Source organism: Bombus bifarius, unplaced genomic scaffold (assembly GCF_011952205.1).
Source record: "Bombus bifarius isolate JDL3187 unplaced genomic scaffold, Bbif_JDL3187 scf7180000007966, whole genome shotgun sequence".
NCBI classification, from domain to species: Eukaryota; Metazoa; Arthropoda; class Insecta; order Hymenoptera; family Apidae; genus Bombus; species Bombus bifarius.
Genome location: NW_022884352.1, coordinates 2,808,313 through 2,825,576, shown reverse-complemented (window position 1 = coordinate 2,825,576; position 17,264 = coordinate 2,808,313). Strand labels below are relative to the sequence as shown.

The following is a 17,264-nucleotide window of genomic DNA, read 5'->3' as shown; positions in this document are numbered from 1 at the left end:
GAGCACTGCGTCATTTCTGTACGCCGTATGATTCGTTCTCTCGCTCCGATTCGCTCTTTTCCGTCGTGCTCTTTCTTGAATACCGATGCGTCCCTCTCGGCTGGCATCCCCACCAGCCACGGGTCGACTCGTTGCACCGGGCAACCGAGTGGTGCAGCCGTCCTCGTCGCTCGGCTCCATTCATGCCTCGACTCTCTTTGGGTTATGCAACTCTTCGGTGAGACGGGAGACGCGAGACGAGGATTGCGTCGACTGCGCCGATACTGTACGCTCGTTTCACCGAATCTTACCTCACGAACAGCTTGGCTAACTCGCCGGACTAACCTTCCGTCGATGCACGGCTCCGTGCACGTCACGCAGCTCTTCCTCCGCCGCGAACGCGCCGGCTACAACTGCGCAACGATCCAATTTCGTTTCCCTTTCTGACGATTAACCCTTTCGAGGCTAATGGGACACGTCTGTCCCATCTGTCAGAGACACTGCAACGTCGTTAGAATCGTTTCAATCTCGCTGATTGCGAGATCTATCGGGATACACGACTCCGTGTGAAACGAGATCGCGTCAGTCGATACCGTAGTAAGAAAATTTCGCCTCTAAGGGGTCAACGCGTTAAGGATCGAACGGTGAAACAACAGGATATGTTAAACGAGCAGCGAAATGCCGGGCACACTTTGCGCCATTACGTTGCGGACCAGGACGAGGAACAGTAAAAATATCCTGCCGATATTCCGTCTAACGGCCGTAATTCGTACTCTGTTTTATTGCTCTTGATACAAACAATTTACTCGTACCAGTATAGAGAAAGATTCCAGTCGCACATTTTTATTTTACGATCGAACGACGCTTCTGTCCCGAAAGCCTTCCCACTGGATACAAAACCTAGGATACTTAATACCGATATAGCTACTTTGTCGGTTTATAATTTGCAGAAAGTTTCCAAAGCACCACTTTCGTCGTAAAGACGACTGACATCGCACTTTACATGCACTGGTTCGATACAAAGCATGCGACGATCGATTTCTTTCCTCTCTCTTTCTCGCGCTCTGTTTCTGTCTCTTACGAACAACGTTTGGCTCGAGATCGTCGACGAAACTGCAACTACGAGGATCGTACGCGGACGTAGGAACCTGAGAAACCGCACTACCACGATATACACGTGAAAAGTATCGATTCGTCCAGTGTGCATGACGATTCGATCGATCACACGTGCCTCGAGCTTCTCCGTGTACAAGTAACGCGCGAATTTCTTACGTCTATGTATCGATCTGTTATATACGAAAAAATAGTATTTTTGTCTTATAAGTAGTGATCCAGCGCCGAGCGTGAAACGAAACGGGCGTTCCGTTAACGGTAGGTACTATACATTATTATTATTATTATTATTATAGTGAATGGATAAAATTACATACGTACTGTTCGAAGCATCGTAAAATTCATTACGATAAATATCGGTATGCTTGGGATGGGAAATAGAAAATATTTTACAATGGCAAGATGGCAGTTGTAAACTTACTTATCTAAAAAACAAGATACTGCAGCACGTGCGAGTTTATCGCACGTTTAACCGTTTAAGTTTTCGGATCGATCGCGAACGACGAACCGATTGGACAAGATACGTCCTGGATACAGCGTAATAAATGTGCGTGCATTTATCTAGCGTGCAGCGAACGATTGCGTACGTGTCGTGCGAAAGACACTTTGAAATTGCCACATTCGTATTATTCGTGAGAGAATTCATTTGAAAGAAAGCTACGTAAAATGTTGCGTAAGAAAGCAAGGGGAGTCGCACCGATTCTTTGCGACTATATTTCTAAACGAAATTGGCTATCACAAGATTTTTCTTATCTTTCGATCGGTCATTGCAGTATCTTCGCAATACTGAATCGAAATTTCCCATTAACCGAGACGATAAATAATATATAGATTAAGGATAAGAGAATAAGAGGGTGAGAAGTAGACAGAGCCGGTTTTTAAATCGCGAACAAGGGCAAACGATCTTCTACTCGTTTCCTTTGGTCGCAACGAACACGGCGTAGAATGTTGTAAAGCGTAACCGGAGGTCGTCGCCTGATTGATCTAATTGACTTCTATATCGGATCAACAAAGACTAGATTCATGGAAGACACACTCGGATAATTTTGAGGCGGTATACGATCGAACTTGGCATCTCGTTCAACGAGAAGAAAGCCCGATCGAATTGTCGGAACTTCGAGATCGTTAGCGGTTAACGCGCCGCGTTAACTCCGCTTCGATCTCCACACTCGACCGTGAAATTCGACCGTGAAATTCGACCGTGAAATTCGACGGAATGCCGCGAGACAGAAATTATTAGGAATTTCTCGCGTTTGATATCGAGTTGCTCGGAAAGTTCGTTGCGATTTTTAGAGAAAATTGGCTTTAAAGATCGAAACGAGCTTCCCAAAGGAACAACGACTCTATCGAACGTATCTATAAACCTAGACGCGCATCGATTTCTGCAAATGTCTTTTATCGCACGATCCTAGCCTAATCCAACGTCCAGAGACATCATTACCAAAAAGCCAACGATCGCGGCCCAGCTGGCGAGTTTACCGTTTCCACTGTAATCAGAAAGCAAGAAATACGTTTTCTTCTTAAAGATGCAAACTGATTAAGACACACCAATACGCTCTTTCTCTCTCTCTCTCTTTCATATCCAAGGATGGATGCAGAGGAACGTGAACGTAAAACTGGATATCTGAACGAACGAGGATCGATGGAAAGGAACTGGAGGAGGACTTGGACGCTCGGACGATCTGTTCGACGCTGATGACGAAAAATGGCGGTAGAAAGAGGAGAGTGGTACGAAAAATAGGAATCCGAGTGAACGTTCGAAGACGATCGAGGTGCGGAGATGGAAACGAAGAACGGGAAGAAAAAATAGCAGGATAGCGAGAAATAAAAGGGTTTTCGCGATATAAGTAGGGATTAAGTACACACAAAACACACACGCTCGTAGCCGGTATTGCACGTCACGGCTTGTTGATTTCGTAAATTATACACGGCCATCAATTTTAACGGCCGGTGAAATGTGCCGTTGTGTTTCGGTGGGCGTTCTACCATATCAATCATATCCGCGCGGTAAATACCTCCTTTCGGTGTGCCTCAGAAATTTGTATTTTTATTAGCCATTACGGTTCGCGGTCGGTGGACAAACGACGCGATTCGACGCGATTCGACGCGATTCGACGCGATTCGACGCGATTCGACGCGACAAATATCGATCGAGATCTCTCCGCCAAGTATCATCGACAGCATGGCGCGTATCTTTCGAACCACAGGCTGCTTTCAAAAAAAGTAGACGATTGCCGTTAGCTGCGAGGCTACGGGCCCGAAACGAGGCATTCCTTTTCACCGAACAGACAATCATGCAAACGATCACCGAGGACCGACCGTTCCAAGAATCCGGCTAGCTCCGTATCAGTTGAGAAACCCGTGAGTCGAAGAAAAATTAATTCCCGAGATACGTGACAAGTCCGAATTCTTTCGATAGCTTCTACATAGCAGAGCCGTGTTTCTTGTCTTTCGTTTTTAGAGCTGGTTCTTGCGCACGCGTGTGCGTCGCTACGAAAACTAATCGATTCTCGGATCTCGCAAACTTTCTCCTCGTCCTTATTCTTTCGCGCTTCTTTTTTCGATATCGTTCGATCTTACAGGGAGCGCGTTTACCTTTCGCGAGAAACTCTGCTGTCCTGCTAAACCAGAAAGCAAAGCGAGCATTGTAATCTCTCTCTCTCTCTCTCTCTCTCTCTCTGTTTCCCCTCTTTCACTTCCTTCGGCCTTTTGGAAATGATCACACGCGGTGCAACGCGTACGAGAAACGAGCTTCTCGCCTGTCGGAGGTCAAACAACGGTTTACAGAGGGGTTTGTCACTTTTGTGTTTGTCGGAGCCTGGAGGGTTCCCGAGGGAGCGAACTTGGCTCCACTATCTCAGGAGGAAAGCGCGTCCGTACGGTACCGTCTCGTCGGCCAGAGCGGTTAGATCGCACGCGAAATACAAAAGGAGCCAATTATAATGACAATGCGTCTTCAGCTAGGCAGTCGAGCCTGGGAAAGAAATTCGCCACGTCCGTTTTGCCGACGCTGCGCTAACTACGCTACTGCCGTCACGCGCCATTGTACCGTAATCGTTCTCGAACATGCGCCGTACATGCGCCTCTATCTTTCTAGACCTGTACGACCGTATCCTCTTTACTTTTTCTTCGTACAACGACCACCGCAACAACAATAGCAGTTTCAGAAGAGAGAAAGAGAGATTTCTACGCTCTTATTCCCAATTTCTATGCAAATGTAATAAAAATTGTACCAACCTCTGATGCGCTTCCGGAACGATATCGTCGATCACGACATAGATCATTGCACCGGCTGCGAAGGCAAGCGCATAAGGTAGCGCGGGTTCAGCGAACGTCACTCCGGCTGCGCCAAGGACGCCGGCCAGAGGTTCTACCATCCCTGAGAGTTGTCCGTACCAGAAACTCTTCAACGTACTAATTCCAGCCGCTTGAAGGGGCAGAGCCACCGCCAGTCCCTCGGGAAAATTCTGGATACCGATTCCGATTGCAAGGTTTCTGTAATAAAAACGTACAACGCGATCGAGTGGTAGTAGGTTGAACGCGTTCTCCTAAGCAACGCCGATGTGACAGGAAAAATAAGCGTGTCTGGTTTAGCGAGAAGCGCGTATCGCGATCGAACGATAAGGATAAAGGTGAGGAGACAAGGTGACTTTGTCGCGAGTCAACTTGCACCGCCTCATCCGATCCCGGTGAGTTCTTGAAACTGGTCGACGACTTCGACATTCTCTAGATTTTTCCATTTGCTCGGTTCGAGTGATGCGAGCTGCTTCTACGACGAACCTTCCACTCTCTTGTCCTATGCATGGCAAACTGATCGTTCACTCTCGAATCTCCACATAGACGTTACGTAGATAGGACACGTTACGTGTCCGCCTTTTCCTTCTTGTAAATTTGTAGATCGCTGTTACATTACGAGTAGATCCTGAAGCGTGCCGAAGGGCGAGAATAGAAGAACAAAAGTAAGAGAACGAGTTACGCGCTGAGTGTACGAGCCAATTACGATCGCCTACTGTTTGGAAATTTCCAAGTCGATCGATCTCGGCGGTCGCACGTACCACGGCAATTCGATGGAACGACAAGCAAGGGAGAGAGAACGGCACGAAGAAATCGCCGGATATTAGCCAGAATATTCGAATACGAAAGCACAGTTCACGAAACAAGTTGAGTAAAACGAAAAATCGAAAAGACGAATAGACGACAGAAAGCCAAAGTGATTATCGCGTTGGTAAGAAGAAATCAATGACGATGGAAAAACTTTGCAATGTTCGGTTCTTGACCGGTCGAGGAGACTATGGACGGGCGGATGAATTGCCGATAGGTCGACGATTAGAATTTTCAAGCGACAATAGACAAGCGGTCGATCGATAGAGAATAGCAGAGATGGTCGAGCAGGTGAATGAATGACGCGAACCAAGCTCCTCCTTCCGATGCATGATCACCGTGCTCTCTCGTACATGCCGAGCACATGGTATGGTATGTCATGCCGCGGCGTGTAGCACGTTATTTCATAGGACGGCATCGCCGTCGCGTTCCTACAGCATCGACGTACATAAGTGGTTGTACAGTTAACCCGTCGGGTCCGGCTGTTCGCCAGTTGCATCAGGGGAGGTCACCCGAGTTCCAAGAATGATCGTCCCCTACCACACCACTCTTGGCTTCACCTTCTTACGTTTCTCTCTTTCTCTCGTTCTTCCACTCTGTCCCTCTCTCCATCGTTCCTGTGCTGCTTCGCCTCTTTTCTCTCGCTCCTTCGAACCGCGCCCTCCTACAGCCAGGTTTCTTTTCCTTCCTGACTTCTTCTTTCTGATATCCACGGTCAGCGCCGTGATTTCCCGATTCGTCTACCCCATCACCAGACAGCTAGACCCCGGCCAGCGTCGTTCTAGCGCTTCTCGCTGCCCAATCCAGCGGAGTTCGGATTCTTCCGTTTTTCAAATTCATCTTGTCCCCGTTGTCCTATTTTGTTACGATACGAGAAGGTCGCCTCACCCTACGCGATAATCAAATTTACTTAAGAAACAACGTCCGAGTGTCTTCATCATCCTTTACGAGTGGATGAAGTAACTCTTCTCCCTTGTTCCCAACTGTCGCTACTTTCTAAATCGGAAAGTGTCCATCGCGTTGGTATCCAATTAGCCGTCTGCTTTTGCGCGATTCGTGAAATAGACGTAAAGGGAGAGAGGAGAGAGAGAGAGAGAGACAGAGAGAGGAGAGAGAGAGAGAGAGAGAGAGACAGGCTCATTCATAAATTTGTCCGCGTTGTCGCGCGCTAGAGAGATCACGCGGCTAAGGTTCGCCTTTCAAATTAGAAACGGAGGTATTCCATCGCCCGGGGAATTACGCGCGAGGGCGTCGCGCTGTCTCGAGCCGCGAATCGGAGATTTCTCCGAGCAGAAACGGTATAGATCTCGCCAAACTGGTATCTATTAAAAGGCGAAAAAAGGTAGCACACCGGTGTTTTGATTGTCATGGTCAAACTCGTAGCGGAGTTACCGTTAGACGTGCGTATTCGATCGAGCGCCGGTTCTACGGGCGGCAGCCATAAAAATTAGCTTCGAGGCGATGGAAAATAAATACGTTGAACCGGTGACGTCGTAGATATCGAAGAACTTAACGGATCATCGAGGCGGTGTAGCTTCGTCAATGTGTACCAAAATGGCGACCGGAGTAGTTTCGTTGGACGCATCACCGGTCGCCATTTTGCATTCCATAAGCAACCGTGACTGTCTTTAGGCGGCAACGCTCGTCCTCGGTTTAAACGACCGAAACACTGGCAAATTGTTCTCTCGTCTGACTTTCTTTCTCATCGCGAAACGAGAAATCAGAGCTAAAGAGCGCTACGATCGAACAGCGTGCTCGTGCCTCGTAAACAACGATCGGGTTGCGTTTTATCGATCTCACGGTGGAAAGTAGCGTCGCTGGCAGCGAAATTTCGTCGTCGCCGCGATACGATAACGAGCCGTTTTTCGCCGGCCGAGGCTGCACTTCCAAAAAGGAAGCGTGGAACGAACGAGCGACCGGCAGAAGGAGGAAATCGAAGGAGAAGGAACGATCCCGAAGGAATCACGAGGAATCTCCGTTGGAGGGATTGACCGCGCGATTGGCGAGCCTACAAGATGTGAATAGAGATAGAAGGAGCATAGGACTAGAGACCCGGAGAGGGTCTTGAAACATCGTAAGATAGGAAAAGGGGGAGAAGCCGGTGTTACGTGTTATGCGCGAGTCCTTAGGTGTGCGCTTATGTTCATACACCGTACGACGCGCGTTAAGAAGAGAGACGAGGGGAGAGGAGCAACGCGAGGGACGAGCGTAGACGTATAAACGCGCTTGTATGAGAAAACTAAGGAGCGAGCAAGACAAAAAGGGGCGAGAGAGGAGGAGCAGGGGTAAGGGAAGAGAAAGAAAGAGAAGCAGAGACGAAGGAGGAACGAGAGAGGGAGTAAGGAATGCATGGGAACGAGGCGCAAGCGGGCCGACCGCGATTTGCCCGTCCCGCATTCCACCAACGCCAAGGCGAGTTCTCCGGCTCTTCTCGGCTGCGAGTCCCGAGGCCACCGGCCACGGCTTAACACCATAAAATCATAAGACCAAGATCAACCCCGCTCTTCTCTGCTACCTCCGGCATCGTTGCGCGCCTCTTAATGTCAAACAGAAACGCGTTTGCCGATTCTCGCGAACCTGTTCCTCCGTTTCCTTCTCTTTTTCTCCCATTCTCAACCCTCGTCACCCTTCCTTGCGACACAGCCTTTTCTAGCCGAAACGGTAACCGGTCGTAGTTACCCGCGCGTTAAGACGATACGAGGGAAGGAAGCTCTTTCTTACGACTACGACCACGTCGTAAAAGTTTAGAACGAATTCGCCGTGAAATAATTGGCGCGCATTCCAAGGGGTAAGGTGGCTTTTGCCGAATTGGGAACGGTCGCTGGATCGCGAGATTCCGACGGCAGATGTTCCTTGCGAGCCACGCAGCGCACAAGGAAGAAATAGCCTCCATTGCGTGTACAGTTGATCGCGGACGCAACAGCGAGTAGCCGTCTCGATGGCGGTCGTTCGATCGGCAAGAAGACGCTAGTTCGTCGAATAGTCCGGACAGACGATCGTCCCGAGGTCGTCGTCGAGGGACATAACGGATCCGGCTGTTCGTCTGTTCCGAGTAAGGTACGCGGTGCGCATGCGTAATGCCGCTGCATTCCAAGCATTGCAAAGTCGCTGCACCGTGCGCGCCGGTGCATCGCCCGATGCCAGAGAAAGAGAAACGAATTAACCGAGACACCGAGCAGAAGCGAGAGATAGACGTGTCCGCCGAAAGAAGAAAGAGCAGGAGGAAGTCGCGATGACAAATGCGCTTTCCGATAGCTTGTTTGATCGCCCGTTTTCTTCCACTGTCTCTTTCTTTCTTTCTTTCTCTTTTCTTCTTTTCTTCTCATTTTTGATAATATCTTCCGATATCGAAAGCTTCTATTTCTCCGATACGTCCCGTCGTACCAAGACCTTTCGAGCTAGATAATAAGAAAAAGAAAGGAGAAAAGTATCGGCGTGTCCGCTAACTTACGGAGTGTGTCTCGCGAGTCGAATTCTCAGAAGGTTTTGGCCGTGAACGGCTGCACTCGAGGCATCTCGCGCGTAGAAAATGTAGGCGACGAACAGACAAAAAGGAGAAACGGTGTCCGGCAGTCTAACGACGGGATGGAAATCAATGCGAAGGAATGCTCGTCTTCCGTTGATAACGGAAGGCGGTTCTCGTCGCGAAGAAGGTTCCGAGATACGGTTGGCGTGTCTATCGCTGCGCACGTGCATTCGTAATACTATGCACCATCCACCGAAGCTAAACGGGAAGTACTATATCGTAACCGACTTCCTTTGATTTTAGCACACGTCAGAACGAGTTTTCCGCGTGTGATAAGCACCGTGTGCAAAGTACAACGATCGAAGAAAACTGTCGAGGCTGTGTCGTGTTGCTAAATCTAATAATCGCATCTTTAGAAAATATCGAGTAAGAAATTGAGAAAACGTCGTTAAGTCGGACGTTATTCGTTCACCAACTTGGCCTCTATTACTCTCTTCGTGGACGATCGACATTCCTCGTTTTTTTTTTTTTTTTTTTTCTAACAGAAAATACAGTTTCAGCAATGACGAAACGAGTTACGGACTATCGCGTTTATAGTTATGGTATACGATACTACAACTTGGAGATGAAGGACGAGAAAAGAAGAAGGCGTAGATAGCCAGAGAGGATGTTCGAGCCGAAAGAGGACAGCAAAGCTAGAGCCACGGAGAGAAAGGGTAAAATGGTAGAGAGAAGAGAGCGGGCAAGTAAAAAGAGAAAAGTAGAGACACGAGGACAGAGAGGGGCCGCGGTGCGGTGAGCACTGGTCGGTCGGTCGGTCGGTCGGTCGGTCGGTATATAATAAGACAGACAGGAGGATAGCACTGAAATGAGGTGGTTTCGTCGGCAGCTTTGTCTGGCGCCGTGTTTAACATAGCAACACCTCATCTACGTACCATGCCAACCCGCCACTCCGTAGTTCCTTCGTTTTTATGCGCGCTATTTCTCTCTTTTTCGCTCGCCCATTCCATTTCCTTCTTTCCCGTTTTCTTCTACGATCTACGAAGGTAAACGGAAACAGAGAAGATATATCGAACGAGATACGCGATCACGTGACCAAATCTTCCGCAGAGAATGGCGAGAACGTCGATTTAGCCTCTCCGATCTGAAACAGCGTTCTTCTCGATCGAGAACGAGACGAAGCCGAACGAGAACGCGAGCGCCTTTTTCGCGAATCAGAAGATGTTCGATGGTCGTCTATTTCTAGATATTTTTATGGCACGCAACGGGGCAGATCGCGTCACGAAGGAACGAGTCACGAGAATAGACGCTAACGACGATTCAGTGACGAATTTCAATGGCGAAACGAGATAAGGACAAGCGAGATTCCGCGAAAAATTCGCATACCGCGAAGGTATCTCGGTACAGAAGGTGACTCAGTACCGGATCTCCTTGAGCGTTTTACGAGTGCAAATATCGTCGCTCCTATCGGCTGCCCGCTCTTCCAGCATCCTTTTCTCTTTTTCTCGCTCTATTTGTCCTGTCCGCTTGCTCTTCACTCTTCACTATTCCAACGCACTGCGGATACCGACGTGAACGGCCACGCGCTACCAATCAACCACCGCCGAACCTTTCATTCATGATTCTTTCGCCGCCTCGAACGCAACTCTCGACCAACGTTTTGCCTCGGTCTCGCGAATGAATTACCTTTCCTTGGGAAGGACATGTCGCGACCGATCGATCGATAACGTAAACGGATCTGTTGCGTAAAGCCTCGTTTCTATCGCGGCTTACGGACGACGATGTTTTCCTTGACCGGGACACGATCTGCCAACGATCTCTTGCCTCGACAATTTTTTCCCCATGTCGCTTACTCGAACGCTTAGCGGTGCAACTTCTCTATGTACCGAATATGAGACATTTGTACCGATTAACCTCTCGAAAATAAAGCTCGACACCAGTAGCCTGCAGGTTCGCGATCGTCGTGAGAATGGAATGTTGCTCGTAACCGACGAGTTCGGCTACAAAAGGGCATGCTGGCTCGATAACCGCTCAAGGCTGAGCGATTTTCCCAACGCGCGACGATCCTTGCTCGTTCCTCGTCGTTCCCTTCTTTACCCCGATTCCATCGACGTGTGTATCTATTTTTAATGGAAAAATTTTTTTCCCGGTGAACATTCCCTGAAAGAAGATAGTCGTCGGACGGCGAAGACCCGCGGTACCGATAAGAATATACGCACGGCACGAACCAGTACGTGGCGATACGCACGACGCCGATATATCGGCCGGGGTCATCTTTCGAACCGAGACGACGATTCATTCATAACCGGGAAACTAGCGCGATACCGCGTTTATGTCGCACCGCTTATCGTGCGCCCTCGCTCGTTCGCTTACCTTCTTATTTCTCTCCGTCTCTCTCTTACCGGCTTCGTTACAAGATGAAAAAAAAAGAAGCTTCGGCGGTAATATTTTCCAGTAAGCATTGAAATTCAAAGTCTCCTCGGAAATTTGTTGGCGAGAGTCGCCATTCCGCTAGCCTTTCTTCGGTAAAGCGTTCACGCTGTATCAGAAAGGAAAAAAGAGAACTGTCTCTCTGTATTTCTCAATTATCGCGCGACAGAGAGGAAAACATCGATCCGGTCCATTCATTCTACGGATGCTTAATGACCTACGGACGCTCGTAATCTCCGCTCAGATATCCAATAGCGTTCGAACGCAGCGTGATTCGGCTATGACGCGATTTCGAGTTTGGTAGTACCGTAATGAAATTCTCTTAACATCTTAAATACGTTCGAACACTTACGTTGACAGCTATTTTTCTTTATCAACCTTTTATGCTTTTCGCATATCGCGCAACTACTCTAAACGCTCATTATCCTTACACGTTGTTGCATCGATTTACATTTTCACAACAAAATTGTGCGAAGAACATATCTTCGAATCTTAAATTATAGCCTTTGATCAGAGTACGCTTAAATAATAAAAGGATACCGGTATAAGAAGCACAATAGCTGGATCCCTCGTGAAAACGTTTATGTATTAACTAAATTACGTAATAACTACGTATCCGGAGAACAAGTTTCGCCATTGTAATTGTATCTGCGAAAAGTTGCCTTCAAAGAGGAGCACGTACAAACGTACTTATCTTTTTAGTTACAGAAACAAAAAATTGAAAGTTTCGTCAAGCTGCGGAAACAAAGCTGTCTATCTATAGTTAGCGTACGGAAAGAACACGCTCGGGTTATCCAGGTGCTCTGGCTAATAAGCGTGAAAATTTTGGTTGCCAATACGAAGGTGAAACGTTCTCCATCCATTTCCAGGCTGACTACGTTGCAGAAAAGCTGCAAGCTCGCGACTGAAAATAGGCGGACGATCGTCGAGCGCTGGATCCTTGGGCAGCGGAATCGGAAGTAGTCATTTGCGTGCACGTGTCGATTCACGTGCACGTTCTTACAGTGACAATGATAAACGTTGCTTTTCCCCTATTGATCCTCGTATTTGATTACAAAGTTCGTTACTGCGAATTGCCTTAAAGCTCGTCGAGCGGATTCGAGATTGGAAAGAATTGGAAAGAACGAATCTGTAACAAGATGTTGGGCGAATTAACGGGCTATCTTTGGAAAAGGAGGACGAAAGAAATAAGAGAAAAGAAAGAAGAGAATAAGAGGAAGGTCGACGATATGGGAGCATGCGATATCGTTAACATTTTCTATAAATAAAGTTTACGTTGCCCGGGCGGCTTTTGTAGAAATGAAATCAACGTCATACCGGTCGATGTAGTTGTACACGTCATCGCAGTAGGCTGAGTTGTTTCCAAAGTCAAAGGCGTAAGGCGTAAGGCGGTAAGGAGAGCGAGTTCGGGACAAGTCGTGGTAGAGGGACGAGGAAGCGGGGAACGGGGTATGGAATGGAATGCGCGGCGCCTAGGGCTCGTTGAATTCCAGGGCCACACGTGCCCTTCCCCCGCGCAACAGGCACCCACTGCTGCCAATAAACTTTGCCTGCGGCTGGCACTCGCGACCGACCACCATAGAACTCATTCATGGGGACCTCCTAGCACGCGCTCGTAACTTCCATCCGCTCGACTTCAATGGTGTTACCATCTATCGACGAATTCCTCAACTTCCTTCTCAATCGCAGCCATCTAGAATCGACCGAGTCGTTTCAACTTGAGCTATGATATTTCTACAGTAGCGACACTTGCTCGAATTACACGAGTATTCGTGCTTTCCGCCTTTATCGATGCATCAAACGAACGAGATTACTTTTAAACGCGCGAACAGAAAAGGAGAATATCGTTCGATAAAGTTTTCCTCTTTTACCGTACGAACGTTGAATTAGATCTATTCAGACAACTATGGTAGATTTTCAAATAAACGTAGATACTGATTTTTAACGTAACCGAAGACTTCTCCCCTCTGAACAATTCTCTTAACTACTTAACGATGATGATCCGTAATGAATCTGATAGGCGCGATTGGTTTAAGTGAACTTTACTTTAGACGCATTAGAATCTATTTGAAATATCGCTCTACATACAATGGCGAATCTCTAAGAATAATAATCGTTCGGTCCTATTGTGAGAAACTTGTTAGTTATATGATTAATGCGAGTTAAATTATTTAGGCCAGAATATCAGATAAAGATATTAAAATAGATATTGCCGATTAAATCTTAAATCTTGGAAAAGAAGGTTAAAAAACGTACTTATTTCCTTTTACATATCCCCTCTTCTTCGAGACAGGCTTCTGGACTACACGGCCACTGTCTACATAGTTTACGCTAGATTAGATTCCGAGAATCTATCGCTGCCTATGAAAATAGTTTTCCATAGCGCTTCGTGATGTTCGGAATTTTGAAGCGTCGTGCATATTGTTAGAAGACTGTTAGACTCCCATATTGGTAGTCCTTACATACAGAGATGCAGAAATGTCGCTTACCTTGCATTTTCAAAAGTTGCTGATGCACTATTACCAACTGCAGCGAATCCAACTCCAACTGCAAGACCTTCTGGAATATTGTGCACCTAATACATTGCAAAAATTAATCTCGAGCTCTAAGTTCGTCACATTTTATTTGTAATTTTACGTCATGGGTGCATTTAAAGAAAATCTCGAAGACTTTGCGTACCGTAATGGCAACGACCAGCAGCAAAACTCTTCTCCATTGATTGTTTTTACACTCGTTGTTAGGATCCTCGTAAATTGTGCCTGTTTCTTCTTGTTCTGCCGGTCTATTTACATTTGCAATTTGTCGTCTTCGGGTATTTTGCTCGTAGAAACCTGGAAAATGCGACAATCGATGATATACTATAACATTCGTTGGAAGTGATTTAAATTGTTTATATATGTGTATATGAGCCCCTGTGTAAACATAATCTTTCTTCTTCTTTTCTCGTTTTTTTTTCGAATTAAAGCACAGTAAAGCTTATCATTAACACCCGGTATTTTCTATTCCATTTTTTTTGCACCTCTTGTGTATTATAGTTTAGATCCGCAGGCAGGATTAATAAGATCAGTTTTACAAGTAGCGGAACTTTCTTCAACACGAACGACAAAAATTGATGCATATTTTGCTATTTTTACCTTTCTAGCAAAAGTACTTTGTACTTTCAAAGCGTGGATAATATGTCAGAGTAATTCACATTTCAATAACCAGACGTTCTATTCATATTTTATCGGTCGCGTTTTTGCAAGTTCCACTTGTTGCATTGAAAATGCTTTCATGCAAACGTTACTTTGCACATCTTGTTTAAATGCAAAAAGCATTAACACTGACGAACATTCTAACTAACGACTAACTACGCAATACAAGATATTACGTACGATAGGTACAACAAAAAATTATGCACTGTTCAGAAAGAAACAGCGGTACATTAATTAAACGAAAGACAAGTAAGTAACGTCGTAAGCTTTTTCTCACAGAATTGATATATTTGAAAATTTGTTTGTTTCTGAACGAGTTAATCGCTTATTGTACGAGGAAGCAAAGAGGGGCGAGTGAACATTTACATTTCGACACACAGACATAATAATAATATACAGAGTGTAGAGTGAACTGATCCCATTTTCCAAGCCTACAGAAAGAATTGGATACATATTACAGGAAAAAAATGTGATACCATCGATGGTGGTTGACTCAATTTGAGTATACATTTTTCCACCAAATATCTGTACGTCGTTATACGGATCATAATCGTCTAAATCCTCGTCACTCTTTAGTTTTTCAAGGATCTTGCGTCTTTGTTTCGTACCGACTGACTGCATAGCTAAAAGCACATTGGGGGACTGAATGCCAAGGGAAGATATCAACGCGTCCGTCCCATAAACGAAAGCCGCGCCTATGAGAAATCCAACTCCTATTGGTACGAACGCGAATTCGCCTTCCGCTCCGTACAATTTGCTCTTTGTCGCCATTTCAATAGCAGGTGCCAGTAGCGACCAGTAACTTGCCGCTATCATCACGCCGCCTGCGAATCCCAGGCTGATGTCCAATAATTTACGCTGTAATTAAACGCGTTCCATCATTTAGTATCGTTCTGCTCTCTTATCTCTTAATTTACGTGTATGTAGAATTTCAAATAGGCGTCGACAATCAAACATATTGTGATACTGTTAAAATAATTATACGGTAATAAACTTATTATCGTAAAATGTTACTTGTTTATCACGCTTCTAAAATATCGTTCGATATTTCTTTATGTTGTAGAACCAAGCGATACCTTCTCTTTCGTAAATAGAAATTTTGTTCATACGTTGTTCAGTTTGTATACATCTAATCTTATCAGATAAAGTTTTAAATTAGTAGCAATTTCTTAAAAAGAAATGAAAAAAGATGCAAACGTTAACTAGATAACGTTGAAATTTTATATTGCGTAGTATATTTTCTTCGCTTTTCTTTGCTTTTCTTTGACTAGTTCGTAAACGAAATTAGCCGATCTTACGTCATTTCCATATAAAAAATTTACTTCACAAATTTTCTAATTAGAGGAGGCTGATATAGCTAATATAGTAACCGCTAAGAATCAGACTAAACTTCGTTCTTGATCTAAATTTTTGGTTTATTTCCGTGTCCTTCGATAATATTTGACTGGTAAGGTCCAAGAACGCCAGTTCTAAATTTAGGGAATCATGAGATTAAAAGTTATGCGTCTGCGAACATGCACCAACATTTCACAGCTTATTTCAACGCCATATTAGCTTTATTCATAGACTATCCGTTTCAGTTTAACGAGTCAAATCACTATCTGTAAATAGATGCACATGATGGCCAAATTTCAGGTTCGGCAATTCATATCGATATTGGGTTGGATCAGATAAATCCAGGCGGAAAGCGGTCGGTAACACTGCTATCTACCAGGTTCGCGCGAATTTGTTGAACATCTGTAACGAAACAAGCTATAAAACACGTACTTTTACAGATCTATAACTTTTGATTCCATGATTTCCTAAACTTAAAACTGACATTTTTTGGATTCTACTAGTCAAATACCATTGAAAGACACAGAAATAGATAAGAGATTTAGGATGCCCTAAAACAAAGTTTAACTGAGGAGAAAAATTAAAAAAACGTTAACTGATAATAACATCGAAATTAATTGCACCTTTTACGTAGTACATTTTTTCCCTGACTCGTTCGCAAAAGAAGCTAATCGATTTTACGTTAACCATTTCCGATAACGAAATTTATTTTATTCCGCTAATGTATTGCACTAAATTATAATAAGAAATTTGTAAGATGATAACAAAGCTTGGAATATCGTAAATATCATGTTTCTTTAAACTAGGATGTGAAACATTTTCAAGGTGGTAAGTGTAATTCTAACGTTTTCAAAATGGAAAAATTCCCGCGAAGAGTGTACGATAAAGGTTAGTTTATACTTTGCAAATTAGGTTAGAGTCGAACGTATATAATATTTTGATTAATGCAGTAATAAATACTTGACGAAACGTAGGTAAATTCAAAAATATTCGATTGGAGAAGAAAAGAAAGGAATAAAGCTTACTTGTTTTCCTCTAATTACGATAACAAGTGCGGCACCCGCTGCGGTGAGAGCCCACGTAAATAACGTTCCTAGGAGCGCCTGTACGATTGGCGAATATTCCTTTAACATTGTACCAATCGTCTAATCCTCGACACCTTAGATCGCACAGCACATCCTCTGCAATGTGAACCACGAGAAACTGTTTCGTGGGACACAAATTCCGTTGATATGCATTCAGTCCCCCGCACTTATCTCAGCCACCACCATCGCCACTAACACTATCACAGTGGCTGCCACTGATACTTCATTACAGTTACTATCACTGCTGAATATCGGCGCTGCTATTGCTAGTCCACTACTACCAACGCGTATTCGCGTCTACTTGCTGTACGACGAGTTCGTTCCTGTACTTATCAATTATGATTTCCGAGTAGGGTACACAGAACACATTGATACGAAACCGGACGAACATATGTAACCACTGTATGGCGAACACGCTTTTGTCATTATTCGCCCTTACGTACAAATGGGGTTGCTTGTATATACATGTGACGCTAAACACTATCTCAATTGACCAATAGAATTCGCCAATTCCAATGCACCAATCCGATAACGATCTACAGCGACGTGCACGATATTCAA

At 45.3% G+C, this 17,264-nt stretch overlaps 1 protein-coding gene across 2 annotated transcripts; it reads right to left on the bottom strand.

The window, feature by feature from the left end:
• Positions 1-724: 724 nt before the first annotated feature.
• Positions 725-16,934, bottom strand: LOC117205541 (zinc transporter ZIP11). 2 transcript variants are annotated; one of them, XM_033444047.1, is made up of 6 exons: positions 16,644-16,934; positions 14,760-15,141; positions 13,769-13,920; positions 13,579-13,664; positions 4,330-4,587; positions 725-2,579 (listed from the first exon to the last, which is right to left on the bottom strand). In XM_033444047.1, exons 1-6 carry the CDS (start codon positions 16,749-16,751, stop codon positions 2,501-2,503), a joined length of 1,065 nt encoding a protein of 354 aa, XP_033299938.1. In that variant the 5' UTR covers positions 16,752-16,934; the 3' UTR covers positions 725-2,500. The 2 variants fall into 2 exon arrangements, with proteins under 2 accessions (XP_033299938.1, XP_033299948.1); XM_033444057.1 differs by having other exon boundaries at positions 14,892-15,141; positions 16,644-16,932.
• Positions 16,935-17,264: the final 330 nt, after the last annotated feature.

Coding starts and splice junctions, on each gene's coding strand:
- LOC117205541 (XM_033444047.1), bottom strand. CDS start 16,751: ATGTTAAAGGAATATTCGCCAATCGTACAGGCGCTCCTAGGAACGTTA. Junction 15,142..16,643: donor TCGTAATTAGAGGAAAACAA/GTAAGCTTTATT, acceptor GTTTAATTACAG/CGTAAATTATTGGACATCAG. Junction 2,580..4,329: donor GTTCCGGAAGCGCATCAGAG/GTTGGTACAATT, acceptor TTCTGATTACAG/TGGAAACGGTAAACTCGCCA.